The 21,744-nt window shown below is 40.2% G+C and overlaps 1 protein-coding gene across 2 annotated transcripts in view; it reads left to right on the top strand.

Moving 5' to 3' along the window:
* The window catches only part of NXPH1 (neurexophilin 1), a 327,023-nt gene that overhangs the window by 6,349 nt on the left and 298,930 nt on the right, over positions 1–21,744 (top strand). Inside the window, exon 1 of one of the 2 annotated variants that reach the window (XM_012450740.3) lies at positions 10,005–10,038. The exons of the other annotated variant lie outside the window; for it this stretch is intronic. Coding sequence (XP_012306163.1) covers positions 10,015–10,038 — 24 coding nt within the window. The 5' untranslated portion in view covers positions 10,005–10,014. Of the gene's footprint in view, positions 1–10,004; positions 10,039–21,744 lie in introns of those variants that run through there. 2 annotated transcript variants of the gene reach the window in all.

Raw genomic sequence — 21,744 nt, 5'->3', positions numbered from 1 at the left:
GAGGCTGTACTGAGAGTTTCTCTTTCCACTGCATTTCCTGACTCTTCTGCTACAGGCCAGCCTTCTAGATAGATACAGGATTCAGCCTAGATTTTTGGAGGGTCCTCTGCCCCAGCAGCACAGCCTTAGAACTCATCAGTTTTACGATGTATTCCTGAGCTCTGTGGGACACAGAAGTTGCTACTATTATAGGTATTTTCCTGAAATGTTCAACTTCCTATTGACCAAGAAAGCAGCTCTCCCAAGTGTGTGGGAAGCACTTGGGTGGGCCACCCTTTCTGCCCCATTTCCAGGAGTATTATCTTGGTCTGAGGCCTTCTAGTGATAGCTTTAGGGAAGCTGCCTTTAGTATTAGGGGAGAGCTAGGATTGCTCCATCTCTCTCAGCGGTGTTTTTTCGGAAAGCCATTAAATTCGTGGTTCCTCTGTGCGAAGTTGATTTCTATTTGGCTTTGAATTGTTGACGGCTATTTTTTCCTTAATGAAAGTGTTGTCTGGGTGAAAAATATATCAGGTGGCTGGGAAATTGGTTGATTTTTTTTGAGATAGGTGCCCAATGTCCTACTTTTCTATCTGAGGGAAGATTTTCTGCAGACTACAGAAATTGACAGCATTGTCCGGGTAATAACCATCGTCAACAATATTTTCAAAAGGGCATTTGAGTGATGAAAGCATTTGGATATTGCTTTTTCAAATAAGAAATTTTCTGTCCTGAGCTTCTTTGATTTTATAGGGGGTGGGGAGTGGACTGGGGGGCGGTGGAGAAGAAGGAGCCGTGCACTGGCAAAGAGATGCCTTCCCCAACCGTCCAGTCCTGGAATACAGAGGGACTTGTCAGCTTCGCCTCGAATTCCAGAGTCTGAAGAGCCCTTAAAGAATTCTGCTGCGAAGTGCTGATATTAAGAGTCAAAAGGGAATTTCTGGAATGAGGAAAAACACTCTTCTTGAGCTCCCTCACCTATAAAGCAAGTCGATGGAAGTTCTGAAAGTTTGCCCGCTCTCAAGTGGGAAGTTAGGAATTGTGCATTCTTTCTGATTTTTTTTTTTTTTTTTAAAATAAAAAGTGTCTAGCTTTGATTCGATTCAGGAAAGCTCCTCTTGGGCAACCGTGTAGGTTGGCGTCTTCAGATCTCATTTTAAGATCTTAACAGTCCTCGTCATTTTAATTAAGGGAAAGCGGGCGAGACTGCCAGCCGAGAGCCGTCGGGTCAGCGGCTTCTCGGTGCAGCAGAGTCTCAAAGCGAGTCTGCACTCCCGCCTCCCGCTGCATTCTCTTAGCCACTATTTGCCTGATCCTGTCGCGTGTGTGCAGGAAGTTTCAGTCTTGATTTATCCACTAGTCAACTTCCCGACCAGCTCTTTTTCTGGATGTCAGCACTAACCCCCTCCCGGAGCTTGGTAAACACAGCGCGCGCATTTTTCTGCCTCGGATTGGCATGTTGACGACTCTGCTTGAAGGAATGTGACAATAAAGTGGGAAACCAAAGCTTGGCAAGCACTTAATCAAGGATAAAAAGGTTCTGCTGTAAGGATGTCACTCAATTTATTGTGAAAGTCGAATGAATTACGTTTAATGAAAGTGCTCCCCAGATGAATATTACCAGCAATTTCCTGAGTTGGCTCTGTCAGCTGGAGATGAGAAAATGCCAACCCAGATCAGAAAAGAGCGCCCGTCTCAATTACTATGCAAGCTTTCCAAGAGTGGCTTTTATTGAGATGATATATATTGGCGGCTTCTTCAAGCTTCTCCGCGAGCCCAAGAGCGCGTTTGTGCATTTTCCAAGTTTGCCTTCTGCCCTCGCTTGTTGGTGGCTGTTGTTTAAACTTCCGAAGAGCGCGCTGCGTTTCTGCTGCGGGCTGAAAACCTAATTACCTCCTCTGTAAACCGCTTTCCCCAGTATATTTTATTGACTCTGAGGTGGGAGCTGGCAGGGGGTCTGTGGGGGTGGCCGGGAATTCTCTTGCTCTGGTGCTCTCTGTTACAGAAAGTTCCTTCGGCATCTAGTCAGGGTCTTGGGACGGTGGAGAGCGAGATGACGTCGGGAGCCAGGGCGTTGGGACGGCGCGAGCAGTGGGGTCCCAGCAGCAGCAAGACAGTAGCACGTGCCTCTGGGCCACGGCTTGCGAAAAGCTTTCCTAGCTCCTTCTCCCTTTAAATTAATGAGGGCATTTTACTCGTTCCAGCCGGAAATACGATGGGGAGGGGGAGACACAGGCGGCAGCCAGAGCGCATCGCCTCATCTGCATGAGAATGGAGAACCGGGAGGCTTTTCTTGTACTGTTTCTTTCTCCCACAATAAGACAAATTGCTGCTTAGAAAAACCGAGTGTTTCCTTAGAAACTGGCTTGTGGGGGCTCTGCGCGTCCCCGCTGAACCTGCCTCTGGCCGCGCCTCGCCATCACCCCCGCCGCCCTAATGGATTCTGACGCGAAGGATTCTAGCCGCAGCGGCTAAGGGCGCAGAGGGAAGCCGTGCGTCCTCGCCACACCGGAGGGAGAGGGCTTCCAGCTCACACATCCCGCCCAAGGTCTTAGACCCCTTCCTCACACGTTTACTCTAAACGGCCATTTCCCTTCGTCTTTTACAAGAAGCGAGAAACTTTTTTCGACGTAGGCTTCATACCCTCCCTTCGGAAACTCAGTCCGCTGACCAAAGCCGCAGTGTTCGGGCCCCGGGGTTTCCCAGCAGGAGTGGCGGTCGCCACAGCTGCGCGCTTTACTGTCTGCCTTCAGTCGCAGGTGACCTCCAGCGATCCCGACAGGTTTATGGAAACACAGGTGCAGCCTCTCCCGTCCGGACCTCAAGTCCCCAAACCAAATCGCTGTTTCTGGGGAACTTTTCGTCGACGCCACCAAGCTTCGGTGCTTCTGGGGCAGCGGGCTGGACAGCAGCAGTTCTCCGGAGAGAGGCCGCGGGCTAGGAGATCTGATGGCGCGTAGGTGGGTGTGGGGCTCGTCCGGGTCCGGAGAGCGACTCTTCAGCACCACGGCCAGCGCCACAGGCTCCGCCCTGCCTGGTGCCCGCAGCTCGGCCTCCCTCCCACTCCGCCGCTCGGGCTGGGGACTTAAAGTCGAGTTAGCACTCTCTGTTTCCGCAGATACCTCCTCAAAGCCCACTCGCGTCTGTGACGACCCGCCTAGCCCTTCCAGTTATTCGGGGGCAGCTAGTTCCAGTCGCTAGGTCCCCACGGTGCCCTGCTGTCAGAACCCCTCGCTTGCACCCCTCTCCATTTCTCCCACCCCGTGGTTGAGGCGTCACGTGATCATCACGGAGTTTATGCAGAGGGGAGGCGAATTCTTCTTTTCCTCACCTTCTCTCCCCACCCCGTCTCCCATTCTCTCACAGTTCGTTAAATCTACCCCTCCCCCAAATAGAAACGTGAAGCCTGTAACGTAGAGTTAGAAGTGTCTTTAGTAATGTAAACTTCTCAACTGACAGACAAGGAAACTGAGGCAACCAACTTTCTCGCAAGAGTAAAACCCTACGGGGAGAAGAGATTCCTGCCCCTCTCCCACCTGCCAGGAACACGGCTAGAGAAGGCGCCTTTAAAAAGCGGCGCGCAGGGGTGAGGGATGGAGTGGGGAGAGTCCTAATTATTATGAATTTCTAAAGGCTCAGTAATTATTCACGGGGAGCAGGACAAACCACTGCCCAGGCAGGGAAATCGATATATTTGCTATCGAAAGTGCCTGGCTCGCCTTTAATGCAGACGAATGGGGGATGCAGCCTCATTATTTTCTGCGGTTAGGCTCGCCAGCGTGGGGCCTGATGCAGCGTGAAATCTATCATCATTAGTCCTGGGATGAGGCGGGGGGGATATTTCTCTTTACTTACAAAACCGCAACAACAAACAAACAAAAACAACAGAACCCCCCCCCCCCCCCAACACGCATTCTCACGCGAGGTTGCTCTGCCTCCCTCGCCCCTTGCCCTGGCTGCTGCTGTGGCACACTCCCCTGGGGCCTGTCTGCGCGCCCTAGAGCGGACACTGCGGTCTCTTAAAGTGCGCCCAGTTTCTCCACCGCAGCGGTCACACCGTTGATTTGATCCAGAAATAAGACGGATAGTACCGAGCGTTGGCGCTAGGGGTTGTCTATGTCAAAGGCGAAGGTTGGCTGGGAAGTTCTGTCCGTTTCTCTCGCCTTAGCGTTAAAGTCAATCCTTTTCTTGACATCCGATTCTGAAAATTCTCGCTGTATTAAAGGAGCAGAGATCTGGCATGTATGCTCCATTAACCCGTAGGATAAGTTAGCTCGCAGAAAGGCAAGCCCTCGAGAAGGAAACGAATCAGAAGGAAGGTTTAGGCGCAACGCCTCCGAGGTATTCTCCGAAGCCCTGGAGAGACTCTGGCCTTGAGCTTAAGGGCCAGCCCGCTACAGTTTTCTAGGACTGGGTATAGGCCCCACCTCCACCCAGTGAGGTCACGGAACCCTTCAGGGTCTTGCCTGCTGGATTACAAGCCTAGTCCCATTTCTCCTCCCTTCCTTAGTCCACCCTCCCTGGCACAGTCTTTTTCACAATTAGAAGTTGTCTGACGCCCCCGGTGGGCAGCTGCTGGGATGAAACTTGTATTCCTGTACAGGTGTCCTCACAGTTACCTGCAATACCATAGTTCTTAGGGTTAACTGAGGGGTGTGTGTGTGTGTGTGTGTGTGTGTGTGGTGTGCATTTGTGAGTGCCTGGTCTTCATGGTCTTCATCTAGCTCACCCCTCCTTTATTACAGTGAATCAATCGCTGCAAAGAAGATAAGATGTAGCAGTTTTAAAAAACCTAGCCCCTCCTTCATTACAGTAAAATGATCATATTTATAATAACATTAATGAGAACAAAATTAAAAATTGTGGCCTTCCAGGCATTAAAGTAATATCTGCCTTATTCCTTTGGATTTTTTTCCCTCAGAGCCCAGCCTTTTATGGTATATTGTGGTTACCTTAGTGTCTTTGTTTCCTTGTGGTCAGAGACAGCTAGCCAACACAATACTAGGACTGTATGATCTATTGGCATCATTCCCTCCCACTATCTTCATTTTTAGAGGCTTTGTAATTAAACTTTGTGAGATATATGTAACATACATCCAGTGGAGAGCCCTTTTATTTACATTTATGTAGCATGCTGAGAAAGGAAAATTAAGGAAGTACTTATATTGAAGTAATAAGCCTGCTTTGATATTAACAGAATTGTCCTCTTAATTTACTTTTCTCAAGTCTAAAGGACTATCTCTCTGACACCAGACCCCACAGTCATGCTTCTTTGAGGAAGGATCCCAATAAAGTGAAAAAAACATTTATTAGCTTGTACTAACTTAGAGGAACAAAAGGCCAGGCTTACCACTCACTGGAAATGTACACTATGGTAAAGTGCAGTATGATGCAGGAAGCTGAGCTGAAAGAGGTGACTGGAAACAGCTGCAGGGACCTACATTTTTCAGCCTCCCCGCGTCTAACCCACCACAATGCATAAATTTACACATAGTGTAACAGGGCCTTCTAGAGCCAAGAAAAAGATACAAATTGGCAAGAATTTTAATATCATCGAAAACCACCAACTAAAAGAAAGAGGTACTGACTTTCTTCACTAAGAGGTTATTGCCACAAACATTATGACAAAGATTTGAAGAAAATTTCTTGGTTTTAAAGAACCTTTTTCATTTACAGATCATACACACACATACCCACAGAGCAGAGCAAGGTTATATATGTATCTATGTATCTACCTTTTCAGAGGATTCCATGGAAAATAATTGTGGAGAATCTTTTTGTTTTCATATAAGTTGTTGGCTTTGAGATTCCAACGTGGATTTGAAAGTACCATTTCCTTGATATGAATGTGATACCAGACATTGCACTGTTGTCCCTTTTATGTCAGTGTCTTCAGCTATAGAATGAAAGCAATTTTGGTAATGAAGAACTACAATGACATGATAGCTGAAATTTTAGTCTTGTACACTCCAACCTCTCCAAGTGAACTTTAGAAAATGATTCTTCTCCTTGTAACCTTGTAGCTGGCTGTTATTAGAGACCTGTAGGTATATAAAACAGCTTATATAAAATTAATGGACTGCTTTACATTCACAATCTCTTACTTGTGAAGCCCTTGTAAAATATTGCATCTACTTAAAATAGGAAGAATATAAAGTTAGGTTTTGTGTGCAATCAATAGCTATAAATGGTTCAGTGAAATATTTGACTGTTTTGAGTGAGTTTGACAATATAATGGAAATTTATTGTCTGTCTTAGTGCAGTGATAGGAATACTGATATGCTAATCACGGGTTGTCCCTTCTTTTATGTACTTGACCTGTTTTGAAACTGATTGTAAGAGTCCAAGGTAACATCTAAGTACGCAATCAAAATTTTAGGAAAGATACATTTTCTTAACTTACCAGATACAAAGAAATCTATGCGTCACAAAGAAGTCACAGCTAAGAAGAAAAAAGTCCCTCTAACATTGCTTTATTATTTTGCTTAAAATGATCAACAACATATTAGCTATAGGTTGTTTAAATTCTATATGCATTTTTGAATAAGTAAATGAAAAGAGGTTTTGATTTCAACATCAAACATAATAAAAATGAGACTTCCTGAATGTAGTTAAATCACTAAAAGCAAATCTCTTTCTGTTTTCCATAGGCACAATTTGAGGTCTTTATTTTTTAGTTCCTCTGAACATAAATTAAAACTACATTTTCTCATTTATTCTGTTACTTAGTTTATGGATCTCTAAGAAATGCCATAAGTTCCACTATGATTTCCTTTTTCCTTATTGTGTATTCATACTGGGGGAATGAAGCATTTTGTTTTTCTTGCCTTCTTGGACATGGTCAAAAATCATGGTCACGTTTAAAAAAGCTGTTCCCCTCCTTATTTCATTCCAGCAATAACTGGAATAGTAATACTCTGTTTTTTTTCCTTATAAGAATGACCACTGCGCTATCCTGTTAACATCTCCTCTGAATCAGAAACTACCCTGACTTACCAACTGGCTACATGCACTGCTGATGCTGCCCAATACGTGATGGAAAATTCTTAAAAGCATGAACTGGGTTATATGAGACTTGTTATGTTTTCTGTTTGAGAAATTTTAAGTGAAAATGCCATAATTAATCCTAAGTTTAATTCTAAAACCTGTTTGCAGAATGATGAGTTGTGATTTGTTGTTGGAGCAGCTGTGGTGTTAGTAACAGAGCTCTCTACCTAATCTCAGAAATTGAAGATATAAAACAGCTTTGCTCATACATTTTTTCCAGTTATTTGTGAATAGTTTCTTTCACCAGGGCACCATCATTTATTGTGTTACAGAATTAAATGTAGAGAAAGATGCAAGCCACTGCATATGAAAGGAAGTTATTCATGCATGGTCAGTGTAGTATTTCTCCGGTTTTGATGTGGAACTTAATTGCTATTGATGTGGAGATTTTGCAGAACATGGCAGAGTTTTTGCCTCTTTCACGAGAAATATATAATTGAATGATGAGTGCCTGGTGTTAGCTTTTCAACCTATTTCTTTTGGTTTAACAAGGCAGAATTATGAACAGCTGCAGCAAAGAGGCAGCTACACTGTCTAGCTATTATCAAATAAATGCAGATCTGGCATATGAGCTGAGCTACCACTTTTGGATCTGCACCTCTTGAATAAACATTCTGAAGTGTGGAAGCATGAAAAGTGAATGATTTGGCCTGAGATGTTTAATCCTGCCTTGCATTCTTGACTGAAATTCTTTACAATTAGGGTGACTCTCCTTAATATGTGGCCAGAGGCATTTGCACCAATTGATGGATTCCCCTGTGGCCGGCTGATGTTTCTCGAAAAAGTAGTTAAAAGAGTGGGAGGCTTTAAAGGGAAATCCATGCGCCTCCAGGTGGCTGATATTTTCACCACCTGGAGGCACCATCGAACTTCCAGCCAGGTGGATAATATCATGGCACCCAACCAGGTGTCAACACTAAATTCACTTGGCTCCAATGAGGACCTGGCCACAAAAGAGATAAAACAGGCCTGTTTTCAGTCATCCCAGGATCTCCCTCTCTCTCTCTCTTAGATCCTACTGCAATTCTTAAGGGAAGCAGCATTGTGAAAGACTGGTTAGAAGAAAAGAGAAGGTAATGGCAAAGTATTTCTTTAATCTGTGACCTTGGGCAAAGTTAACTTCTCAAATCCTCAATTTCCTTACTTGAAAAATGGGGCTAACAATACCTCCTACCCCATAGAGTTATTATTGAGGATTCACTGAGTTAATATAAAGAGCTTAGAAGGATGACTGGTACAATGCAATGATGAACTAGTAAAGAAAAATTGTCTCGCTAACACTTTAGAGAGAAGGGTTTCCGGACCAGGTTCCCATGTGGTTCCAGCACAGTCCTTATAAAAATGACACAGAGGCTGGGTGGGGTGCCTCATGCCTGTAATCCTAGCACTTTGGGAGGCCGAGGCAGGTGGATTGCCTGAGCTCAGGAGTTGAGAACAGCCTGGGCCACACGATGAAACCCTGTCTCTACTAAAATACAAAAAATTAGGCATAGCGGCGTGTGCCTGTAGTCCCAGATACTCGGGATGCTGAGGCAGGAGAATTGCTAGAACCTGGGAGGCGGATGTTGCGGTGAGCCAAGACTGAGCCACTGCACTCCGGCTTGGGGGACAGACTGAGGCTCTATTTCTTAAAAAAAAAAAAAAAGACACAGAAGGGCTGATTCTATCCTAGGACCATCCTATTTTTGGTTCCTTATTTCGGCTAGTTGATAGCTATACAGTTGCTCAATGCTGCCCAGAAAGCCATATGCATTTAATGTGGATAGTTTCCTTTATGATTACAGCCAGAAGAAAATGGACATTTCTACAGCAACTAGCCAATTGTTTATAGAAATGAAGAGACAAGTCATCAATAGGCTCAATAAATAGATTGCCTAACTGAGATGAGAATCCTTGTGATGTTTTAATTCCAGGTGACAAACACCATGGCCATTTATTAAGATCTAATGTTAAATATTAATTTGTGAGTAGTATTTGCTTTAAATTACATTTAACACTTGAGATTCTCTTAAAATGTACACACAGTATAATCAAAACTTACAACAGCGACCTGGGTTTTAAAGTCCAGGGGCCTTTGGCCAGGGGACTTTTCTCTACTGAAGTTCATTCTAGCTGAATACCTGAATGTGGCACATTAACTCTTCAGAAATACTAGTTGAAATGGTTTGGTAGAATGAGAGCCACAGTGTCCCTCTCATATGCTGCTAAAAATTTCTTGTATAGATTACCATATGCCTCCTTCCTGGGCATTGCCCTGTGTATCCAAGAAGGTTCCTACACAAAAACACTATTTTGTTTTATATTTGACATTAAAGCAGGGAAGGTGTAAAGACTACTACAAAGGATAAAACGTTCCACCTTTCTGTTTATATTCTGAGCCAAGCACTGTGCCAGACTTTAACATGGAGTTTTTTTTTCTTTTCATTTAGTTCTTTTAATGACCCTATAAGATGATATGTACTATTAATATTAGTAAGGTCCTATTAATATCTTTACTCTTACTATATTAATATGCTTATGCTAGTGATATGGTTGATAATATCCCATTTTGTAGATGACGAAATTGAGGCATTGAAAGTGTATCTCGTATAAGGTGGCAAGATTTGATCTCAGGCAGTCTTATTCTTGGGCCAGGGCTTTTAATCACTATCCCATATTATGTTTGTGTTGGTGAGTCTCATAAAAATCTTTCAAAAGAAATAACTATGTTGCCTTCCATTTTAATTAAGAGTTCTTTTTTCTCCCTCCTTTGGGCAGACCTTATTTGGGGAACTGGGGTGTGCATAAAATTGCTGTTGGTACTGCTGTAATTAAAAGTAGTTTTATTAGATGCAGTTTTTATTCTTTAGGGACTTCCCATCAAATGGGGATACAAAGTTAAGAAATGCAAGCTTGATACTGATGATTGTGACTGCAGCTTCTGCTCATGGCATGTGGGACACGAGCGTTTTAGGAAGTCCGCGTCTATTGACCAGACCAATATGAAAAATGATCCCTGGGCCTCAGGGTAAGGTAAGAAGTGAGACTGGGACATAAAGCACAGCCCTCACAGTCATCTGTAGTAGATTTAAAAATGATACATAACATCTGTATCTCTCCTAATAAATCACACGTATGCTTTTTGAATTATTTGCCATGTCTTGGCAGCAGGAGGTGGGGAGAGAAGAGCAGAGTTCATTTCTAAGGGGGTAACCATCTATACAAAGCATAAACTCTAATTTTTCTGTGGCATTTAATCTCATGAGTCCTGTTGTGCTGACGGCTTACTGGATTTAAAAGAGAGATGCAAATCTGCATTCTTTTAAAAGTAAAATCTTTGCACAATCATAATACCTTACAGTCAAAAGAGTTTCAAACATTCAACTAACTTAGCATAGGTATTTTCATTGCATTCTGCACGTGTAATCTAAAGATAAAAGTAGAAAACTTCCCTCACAATATTTTATAGAATTATTCAGTCTATGTTGGATCTAGGAATTTATCTATCTCTGAAAAATAAAAGTAGATTCAAGATACTTCTGCCCAAAGTGGAAATCCTCTGGTAAGAGATGAGGGAGGAGAGTCTGGCTTCATTTCAGTCTTGTACTACATTTGACCTTGGGAGAGCTTAGTTATGCCTTGGGGCAAAAAATTAAATGTTCCATTTTGCAGCAGTATCATCTTTCACCTTTATGTGGATTTAAAAATGTAAATAAAATTGCTTTCTGTAAATGGTATACATGAAGGTCATATTCATATTCTCCACAAGAATTCAAAATGCCATTTGACCCATCATTGGCTCAATAGATAATAATGTGTTCTATTAGTTTATAGTAATCTACTTTTTAAGCATTTTATGACCCAATATTTTAATGCTTAGTTCCTAGTTTGTGAAATAAGAAGTCAGAAATAAACCTTTTAGCACTTCATTGTAGATTTATTTATAGAATGTGTGCTTTCAACTTTGAACTTTAAAAAATGCCAAATCTTCCCAGAATATATTTCCTTAGTTATAAAAATGATCTGTATGAACATCTGCACTGCGGAAGAATATGCATTTGAAAGATTTTTGCGGGCTCTAGCTTTTTTTTTTTTTTTTTGCAACTATCATCTGCGTTCCTTTTGCTTATTATTTCTCCTTATGGATCACTCAGGAAATAGGGTTTGGGAACCCCAATAACAGAGTGCAGTCAATAGACTTGGAAAGTAAAGTGACTGTTTTGTCTTTCAGAGAGTGGGTGTCTGAATTCTTTTCATTGCAATTTGGATAATAAGACCCTGATAGAACCTTGTATTTAATTGTCATGATTTTGATCGTTAATGACTTTTGATTGCTTCTTCTGGAGACACCTGTCAGCCGCTTCCGAAGCACAGATGGCTTTATCAGCAGCAGTAGGAGTTTCTTTTTCTTACTAACCTTGAGCTGAACAAATTATTTTGGGAAGATGAGCGTACCAATGTCATCTCAAGTTTTTCTGTCTTTGGAACATTATTTTATTTATTGACTAATGAATTGAGATTACTCTTTTTGCACAAGCTTTTGGATTTTGTTTGATAGTAAAGAGCATTAGTCTTTTCTTTGAGTAGGCGTGTGATGATTATTCAGTGGCCAAGGCCATACAACTAAGGTGAGAGAATGCTTCTCTGTTTACTTGGAACAGTTCTGTTTTATGGCCATTGCCTATATCAAAAAATACCTTATATTCACAAGTATCCTGGTATGGATGATAAATTATATGATTCTCTTACATATGACTCAATGATCAAATGGCTGACTGAGAAAGGTTAATCATGAGCTATGACAGGTTGCTGCATAGGCAGGAAGAGTATTCCATCTCTTTTTCATATTCCTTTCCTTATTAGGCATTCAGGGTCCTCATGGACTTGGGTGCATAGGGTTCACCATGGTATGTCTCATGGAACATAGCCTATACTCTTTCCTTAAAAATCTGGTAAAATTTTTAAATGAAAATCGGCAGTACACAGTTAGTTATGGGAAAAGCTGACAGAGGAAGACTTACTGATGAGCCACTCAGATGTCCAGCAGCTTGCATGAGCCTGGTGAAACTGACTTGGTCCCAGGCCCAGAAATGGAACTTTCTCAGTGCTTCTAGAGTTAATAGATATTCAGAAATAAACTGACTCTCACCAGAATATCTTTTTGATATACCCTTTTCTTGTGAGAAGAATATATGAAACACTATTTAGAGCACTTTCCTTTCCAATAATCCAATAACTGAATCCCAGTTTTCTATGCTGACAAGCCCATCAAGTCTTTTTGATATACTCTTTCTTTAAATATGTTACCGTCACTGATGAAACTTCAGTTAAATAGCTGCACTGTGGACCTGTTGAATATTCCTCCTATTCCCATTTTTGATTGATTAGATCCCCTGAAGGCATTTTTATCTCCCTTAATGTCTTGGTTCCTTGATTGGCTGAAACCTCATTGACACCCTTGATTCTTCATCATGTTTTACGGCTCCCTTTTTTGGGAGATGTAAAGGACTCTTTAAGGCCTTGGGAGTAGAACTGTGAATGTGTGATGTTGATTTAATAGGTTGCTCTTTCACATCTGAACTCAGAGATTACTCATGGTGGGGAATTCAAGCAATTAGTTAAAATCCTAGGCAGAGCCATTTAGGTGTGTGGTAGAAAAGGGGGAAAAGAAAGCTTTTCCATGCTTCTATTCAAATGCTTGACTTGTTTTTCTAGTAGGCCTCCTGTAGAGATATCTCAGTTTTCCTAAATTTCTTGGGATTATAGAAGTTGGTGCCTGATAAAGTATTAAAAAGAGTGGGGGGTCGGGTGGAATGGCCATGGGGCTTGATACTAGAGCCACTTCACAAATTCTCATCTGTTTTGCAAATGTCTTGGCAAAAATTAACTGGATCCTTCTTGGTAAGAAGCATCAGTGCGGATTGCTACTTCTGACAGCCCAGAAGATGAGTGTGCTTCTTCGTTTGCTTTCCTGGGAAAAGTCTCATCAGAACATGTACTCCAGGAATATAATTTCTGCAGGCTTCTGGCAAGAACAGAGTTAATAATGATAACATACCAGAAATTTCACTCCTGTTTAGAAACTAAAATGGTCTAAAAGACAGAAAACATCAAGTTTCTTTTCAAAGTTACTTTCTTCCTTTTTATAGCATTAGAAGGAGAGTTGGAAAAGGGGAGAGAGAAGGAGGAGAGGAAGAAAGAAATACTTGTATTTGTATTTATACTATATTCAGAAACTCTCATCGTAAGACTATTACCCTCTCCAATGAGCTGAACAATTGACATGCGATCTTGCCTTCTTAGTCACTGAACATCTGAAAATCATTCTAACTATTTTAATCAGCAGAAAAGAGACAAAAAACCCACCCAAACATCAAACATGCAAAACCACCAAAAATTTTATAGAAATACATCATTGGTTGCCAAGGTGGCTATATAACCCAATGACATTTTTATTTCCATCCATGGCATTTTGCAGTGGGGTTGTTTTTTAAACTTAGTAGATGAACCAATATGCTGTTAATCATGAGGTGTAAAGAGCCATTTGCTTTAAGAAAATTTAACATGTTTTATTTATTAAACTGCCTTAGCAGAGCAATATCTGAATTGTGTAGGCTATAGTTGCTCTGAGGACTAATGATATTGGTACTATTGAATCTCAAAAGTGAATGATTCTTCTAACATATGCTTTACACATAATGGTTTTAAGAAATTTGATTTGTTGGTTTGCCAAGGATAATGGACTCCAGCTCCATCCATGTTCCTGCAAAGGATGTGATCTTGTTCTTTTTCATGGCTGCATAGTATTTCATGGCATATATATACCACATTTTCTTTATCCAGTCTATCTTTGATGGGCATTTAGGTTGATTCCATGTCTTTGCTATTGTGAATAGTGCTGCAGTGAATGTATGCATGCTTATGTATTTATAATAGAATGATTTAAGTTCCTTTAGGCATATATCCAGTAATGGCATTGCTGGTTTGAATGATCTTTCTCCTTAGCAAACTAACACAAGAATAGAAAACCAAGTACCACATGTTTTCACTTATTAGTGGGAGCTAAATGATGAGAACAAATGGACACATATAGGAGGATAACACTCACTGAAACTTTTGGAGGGGGAAGGGTGGGAGGAGGGAGAGGATCAGGAAAAGTAACTAATGGGTACTAGGCTTAATACCTGGATGATAGAATAATCTGTACAACAAACCCCCATGACACCTGTGTAACAAACCTGCACTTGTTTTCCCGACTTAAAGTGAAAGTTAAAAAAAGGAATTTGTTGGATTGAATTTTGAAAGAGAAAGTTTGTGGACTGCCTTTGGGACCTGTTAGTTTACCACTGAACTCTGTGATATGGTTGAAATAATGGATAATTCTCAATGTCTTAGGTGTTTAGAAGTTAAAGGGGAGATAGATTGTAACCACCACAAGGTCTGAGACAAAGCATTCATCCTCTGTTTTGTGCTTCATGGTTCTCTTTCTACAGAATGTTTCAGTGTTTCCAAGCCCTTTGTTCATTTGTAAATTTGGCTTGTATTGATTGGGAAGTGGCGGAATTAGGGCCACTCACTGAGCTAAATGTAGAAGATCCTCTGATAACATGCACTGGCCACTAGCCCCTCTTTCTGACCCCCACCATATCTCCACTCCCTCTATGATACACTCGAAATTATAAATAAGTACAAAAGGGCTCTTTAAAAAGAGAAACGTGGCTCCAGAGGAACATAGGTGGCTTGTGGTAGAGTTAGAAAGGATAAGTCAACTTTTCCCACAACCAGTGCTCACTGTAGTCCCAGTATTGAAACTAGAGTCCACATCCCTATTGGGCAATATGACACTGTTAGTAAATCACAAATTTCTTCATACTTGGGGCATACAGTCATCTTTCCTAGGAACCACTGCATTATATTTATGTGCTTATGGTAAGTTGTGTTTCAGAGACAGAAAATTGAGATATGAAGAGATTTCAAAAAAGTATGTTTTCTTTGCTAAATGCAAAAGACATTAAATCAGAGTCTAGGAGCCTAATTTATGATGCTGATTTCTTTATTTGGGTAGCCATTAACAGTAGATTAAATTGTGGGCCAGAGGACTACATGTTTGTGTCTTAGATTATCAGAGGTAACCTTGCAATGGCATGCCATGCCATTATTTTTTGTTAGACTTCCATATGAATCAATGAATTATTCCACCCACTATATTGTTGGTTCTCCTGTATACATAAATCTAATAAATGGAGACTAAAGCTGTGTTTGGAGAATGGTGGCATAGGGCTACAAAGAAAATAAATTGACTTAATTTAAAGAGCAACTTGTGGCCACTTTAAAAGATGAATCCTGAGACTTTAATCAGTTGTCATGATATTCCATGCATGAAGAAAGTTGATGTACAGTATATTGTGTCTTGATGCATAATCTCTGGCCCTATTTTCATTTGTGGTGCTATTGAAAAAGGAAATAAGTGGATCTTTTAATGGAAATCAGGACTGTTACTGCTTTAGCAGAAGGGTGAAAGGTGGAACTTTATTTCCAAGCCAGGACATTTCAGCTTACAATGAGAACAGACTTCCCTCTTTCTGTACACCATCTGCACAGCCCTGTGGCCTGTGTTGCCATTACTGTCCAGAGAGACTATTACTTCCCAGAAAGGATCAGAATTTGAGCAATGTTCCAGCCTGAAATTTCAACTCTCGTAGGCTGTTTGTGAACACAAGTTGGGAGGAAATTGCCTGCTGCTTATCAGCATTCTCTTTTTGTTGCTACTTCCAAAAGGGTTTGGGCCAATATTCAATATCAGATGCTGTTGGAGCCACTAGCTTATAAAATATTAAGTGGCTTGTTACAATGCACATTGGCATACTTATAATTTGTTCAAACCAAATATGAGATGGCAGGGTTTTCTTTCCATGTGTTCTAAGGGATATTTCTTTGCCAATCATTAATTTCCTGACCTTTATAGAAAAGGACAATTCTTTGGAATGGTACACATAATTTTTGCAAGGTCATCAGACATTTTTCCAGAGGTAGCCTCTGCTCTGAAATGGAAAGAGAGGAAAACCAGGCATGGGTAAGTCATCTGATAAGTGGTGAATATGAAGCGTAGGGTAGTTAAATGTCTTACCTGAGTGACACATGTTGGAGTGAGAACTCAAGTCTGCTGATTTCCATCTTGCCCATGACAGAAATTAATAGCCACAGGATTTTACTGTTCATCCATCTACATAAAAGTGAAAGTCTAAATTATTAAGGAGGACCTTACTTAACAACACTATGTTTGTAAGGGAGATAAAGAGTTCTGGTTTGTCTTGGTAGTAGCTGATTACCTTGTTGATCACTGAATTGGAGATAATAATAATGAATGCATGTTGTAATTGTTCATCACTATTTCTTGATCCTAAGGTTACAATAATTTCAGCAGTTTTAGAGTATAATCTATCTCTTTAGAATTCACAAAGGCTATGGGACCTTGAGTCTGGTCCAAGTAGCTTTGTGTGCTCAGCATGTGACAAAAATGATGAATGGAATTGCAGGTTTAAGGAAACAGAGGTCTTATTGGAATGACATCTGCTTCTCTTCCAGGCCAGACATGACATACCAGGGGTCAGTGAATCATGGTGGAAGAGAAATTTGACAGGCTTGAAAATGTAACTTTTTTTTTTTTTTTGTCTATTTGATTTTGAGCTGAAAAGCCAAACCAAAACAAAAGTAGCTGAATTTTTCTATTATCCATAACTTTGTACATCCAGATCCATAAGGCTATATTCAATTAACTGCAATAAAAACGTATTTTTGACTTTATGAGACTTACAGTTTAAGGCATGTTGCCCTTTTATATCTATTCCATGGGTAAGGTCTAGCTTGGTGAAAGAGACATTTTGCTTTTGATTTGTGTTTTCAATTTATTCCTTGCCAGTGATTTCTATTTCTCCATTTGAACCACTCTCCCCACCACAGGCTAGATAGTTCTCCAACTCTCTGTCCTTAGATTGCCAAAATGGTGGCACAATATCTTCCAAACATTGTCCCTGTCATCTAGGACAGAGAATCCCTTATGTCCACAAAGCTCAATTGAATATTTATGCTTGACATGAGGGTTTTAAAAAACATTGTGTAGGAACTAGGGGTTCTTCCCATTTAAAAATGGCTTTTTTTTTTTTTTTTTTTTTTTTTTTTTGAGACGGAGTTTCGCTCTTGATACCCAGGCTGGAGTGCAATGGCGCGATCTCGGCTCACCGCAACCTCCGCCTCCTGGGTTCAGGCAATTCTCCTGCCTCAGCCTCCCGAGTAGCTGGGATTACAGGCACGCGCCACCGTGCCCAGCTAATTTTTTGTATTAGTAGAGACGGGGTTTCACCATGTTGACCAGGATGGTCTCGATCTCTTGACCTCGTGATCCACCCGCCTCGGCCTCCCAAAGTGCTGGGATTACAGGCGTGAGCCACCGCGCCCGGCCTAAAAATGGCTTTTAAGTCATGTTTTCAAACTCCTTAGTTGAGGAAGAGGTGTTAATTCTTGGCCTTTCCACTTAATTTCTGGTAGAATTGAAGAAATTTTCTTTGCTGTGCAACCATTTTACAACAGTAGGCAACGGACACAAATGGAAATAAATGTCTACTTCTCCGGTTTATGTAGTCTAATTTTCTCAGACAGTTTCAGAGCCTCTTCCTAAATGGGGGAAGAGAGCAACCCAGAGATGCAGTCTGTGGCTGGGTCAGGATTGGTACACTGATGGAGAAAACACTTGTCAAGCTGTGCAGCAAAGAATCAAGGTGCCAGTGACAGCTAGGCCTGGAGGCCCACATTCTTAACATAGTTGAAAAACCAAGGTTCTAGTCACATACTTTTTTTTTTTCCCCATTGGTAGAATGCTTTTCATTACCCTAATTCTTGCTTATGTTTTTATAAATTATTTTTATTTTATTAAATTGTTTTTAAATTAAGAAAAAACACTTGAAAGGAGCTTCAGAAGGCAGGTAAGACAATTTCATTGGGCCATTTGGTCTCATATAGCTCCTGGCATTCTCCTATTGTTCATACTTAAATTTTCTCAGCATTCTCCTTGAAAGGGGTGCTCAGTCACAGATCACCTAAAATATCTGCATATTTATCCCTTGCTTCTCAGCCTTCTGGTAAAGACTAAGTGCAGGCTATCTGTGTGTATTGATGTGTTTCTTTAAGACCAAGGTTGGCGTTTCTGTTGTCTTTGTTGCCATTGATTAATACAATTGAAAAAAATTTTAGAGCTATAAAAAATTAGACACAATTCAGCCCAGTTTCTTCATTTCAAGAACCAAGGCCAGGAATGGTTCACTTTCTTCCTTCAGGAGTTAGTCAGATGCGAGAGTCAGGTTCACAAAGCAATTCTTAATAATGTCATATTAAATGTTTTTATTTGATTATTTGAGAACAATCTTAATTGGAACTGGTGCATTTCAAAAATGATGAAAATAAGTGCTGTTCCACAAAAATAAAATGTTGGTACTAGTGCAATTGAGATCTAATCTGACTGCATATATCCTGCACTTTTTCCTGTATAATCTGTGGGACTGTACTGATGTGAAAAGATGAACAATGTTGCTGCAAACAGACATGGAGAGTCATTGACTTTAAGGTCTATGGAATTGACTAATGGAGAGAAGACCAGATGAGGAATTTTCTCAGGCAATTTCAGACTGTCTTCCAAAGTGAGGGAAGGAAACAAGCCACAGATGCACGCTGTGGCTGGTATATACTGGATCAGGACTGATATATTGATAGAGAAACATTCTAATACAGATTCCTAATACACCCTGCTACAGACTCTCTCAGTTTGGGGTAAGGCTTAGAATGTAGAGCTGAAATGTCCTTTGGAGTTAATTTACAAGATCCCCTCATCTTATTCCTAAAAAAAATGAACCAAAGAGTGATGAAGTGACAAATTCAAGATCACATAGCTAGATTTAGGGGGACTTAGGAAGAGCATCCCAAACTCCGACTTCAAATCTTTCAATATTTCTCCAGCAATACACTGCTCTCAGTCATTCAGCTTCTCGAAGTCTCAGTTTTCTCATCTGTAAAGTGATGATTGTGATATTTGCTTAACTATTTAATAGAGTTGTTGAAAAGTATAGCCTTTAATTAATGAGAGAGAAGACAAGAGAGACAGAGAGAAAGAAGAGTAGCGATCATTTAGAGTAACTTAGTAGAGTAAGAATTGAATGAAATACTACAAATTTAGTAGGTTGAAATGATCTTGATAGAAGAAACCACTTCACACAACAATTTGGAAAGATGCCTCCTGGTATGGAAATAGAGTTTTGGGGCAAGGTTAAGAAGGAGAAAATGACACCTTCCTTTCCTTAAACTAAATTTATAAATTGATTATTGTCTTAGGAGCATTCTGACTCATAAAACTGTAATTACATAAAGCAGTTCCTTTACCACAAAGTAGCTTTTTTGATTCTGATCTATTCATGATTTTTCCTTGATTTTTCTTTCCAAGCAGAAGAAGTTAACTTAATGAACATCTTGGGTTCTCTCTGTGGTCTAATAATTTAATGCTTATCTAAGAATTTTAGTATTTTACAGGCAAAGTGGTTAATGAGGACATAAAATTATTCATTTTTACCTGAATTCTAGATGAAATGATATGAGAAAAGGATGATTAATTTTATCATGTAGAGACTTTACTGGATTTTACAAATTAAAGCCAAACACCCTTCACTAAAAGTTCTTGGATATGTGACAAGCCGATTTATATTCCATTAATTTAACTCTATTTAGGCAGAATCGTGGACTTGTGTAATAAAACACAAGATTAATTAAATTGCCCAATAGTATAATTACAGTTTCATCAACAGAGAAAACAACTTTGAATGCCAGAGTTTTAAAATGTTAAACTGCATTTTCAGTTTAATTTGGTAAAATGTGTCATTGTAATCTGCCCTGCCATCTTCTTTCTTCTAGAAATATTCATGCAAATGCAGTCACTACTTTCCACTATGACTTCAGCTTTGTTTCCAGTCTACTAAACTTGTCCACTATGGGTCCCCAAGAATGAAAGAGACTGAGGTTGGGGCAACAAAAGCATTGAAATGGAGTGGAAAGGGTAAGGGAAATCTAGGTGAAAAGAGTAAGGATGGGCGGTAGATACAAAATCCCATTATGAAGTCTGTGTGTCTGTAAAGTATGACAGAAAGCAATATCGACCCAGGTATGCAATAAATATTTGTTACATGAATGAATTCATGAATGAATGTTACAGGGCTGAAGATCCCTTGAAAGTAAAAGCAAACATGAGATATATGAAACATGGGTGCTTAGCCAAACTGAGGTATGCTGTGACAACCCCAAAAATTTAATTGAATAAGTGATTTTCTGTAGGATTACGTTTCAATGTGTGACATTCCTTGTTTCCATGTTAGGTCTTCTGTTAGTTTTGCTCAGAAGAGTAAGTCAAAAGCTTATTTTTATACAAAAGAAGATCAATAAATATTTAATTTACAAATATAAGGATGATACAAATATATCCTTTTCCCTGGGCTAGATTTTTGAAGTTAAACTTTTGTTAATTTTATATGAAATTTGTGCTTGCTTCAGCAGCACATATGGTAAAAAAATTTTACCTGAAATTCATTATTTACTAATTTTGTACCTGTGGTCTTTTTTATTCATTCTCCCTAATGGCCTTAGAGTTCCCATTCTAAAAGAAGATGAAAGTAAAGAGGGGCCTGTCTTTATATCTGTCTTTCCTTGTCTGTTTAGTTGTTGCTGTTTTGGACTATGTTTTTGTTAAGAATTAATTTTTAAAAAATCAAGCAGCAGAATACAAATTTAGTGTCTGGGCCTTGATAGCAAACTTGACTCTTCTTTGCATGACAGTCTCCTAAGGATTTTCCTGAAGCAGGTTTGTTTAGTTGGTAATAGAGTGTGATCAGTGGGAGGGTTTGGATTCAATGGGAAGGCTAACTTTAAATTTTGCATTGACCACTGGACATGCCTAGCTGTGATTTCTCTAGATGAGTAGAAAGATAGGGGATATAAGCCAACAGGGTTTTGAATGGTTATTGCACTCCAGGTTTTTGTTTCTCGCATGATGGAAAGTAGAAAGGAATACAACATAAGCCTTGTAACAGACATGCTTGAGTGTGAGTCTCAGCACTCCCAATTATTGACTGCCTATCTTTGGAAAAATTATTCAACAACAGTCAAGCATCTGTTGCTTATCTATAAAAAGGAAGATTGGAGTGATCATCTAAGACTTTGTGAAAATTAATGAAATAATACATGTGAAAGTACCTGGCACTCAGTAGGGCCTCATCACATTTCCTCATCTTCATTTTCTTTACTTTTGGCTATTTGTGTCTGGAACTTTTCAATATTAGGTATTAAAAAACTGCCTACACTGATGGATAAGCATTGGGTTGCCTAAAAATGTGGTAGCCATTTTCTATTTAGAGGGTTATGAAAATACACAAAGATTGGAGAGTTGCTTAGAGAAGATCTCAGCACTGGGTTGCAGAGGAAGAGAACATTTGGGAAGTGAACCATGCTCCCTGGCATTCAGCCTCCAATTGTTCCATTTTCAATTCTCCATCATCCCTCTGTCACATTACATGATTAGGAAGAGATTCCAGTTGGCACGAATCCCTTTCTCATTCTCCAGGATGTATTTTTTTTCCTTTCTCTCTTCTTCTTCTTCTTCTTTTTTTTTTTTTTAAAAACCACCAGTTGAAGAAAGAGTAACTTCAGCAA

The sequence above is a fragment of the Aotus nancymaae genome, unplaced genomic scaffold, assembly GCF_030222135.1.
Source record: "Aotus nancymaae isolate 86718 unplaced genomic scaffold, 86718_ANA_hifiasm-v0.15.2.pri h1tg000025l, whole genome shotgun sequence".
Taxonomy (NCBI): Eukaryota; Metazoa; Chordata; class Mammalia; order Primates; family Aotidae; genus Aotus; species Aotus nancymaae.
Note: the sequence above shows the minus strand (reverse complement) of the source record. Positions and strands in the feature narration are given on the sequence as shown.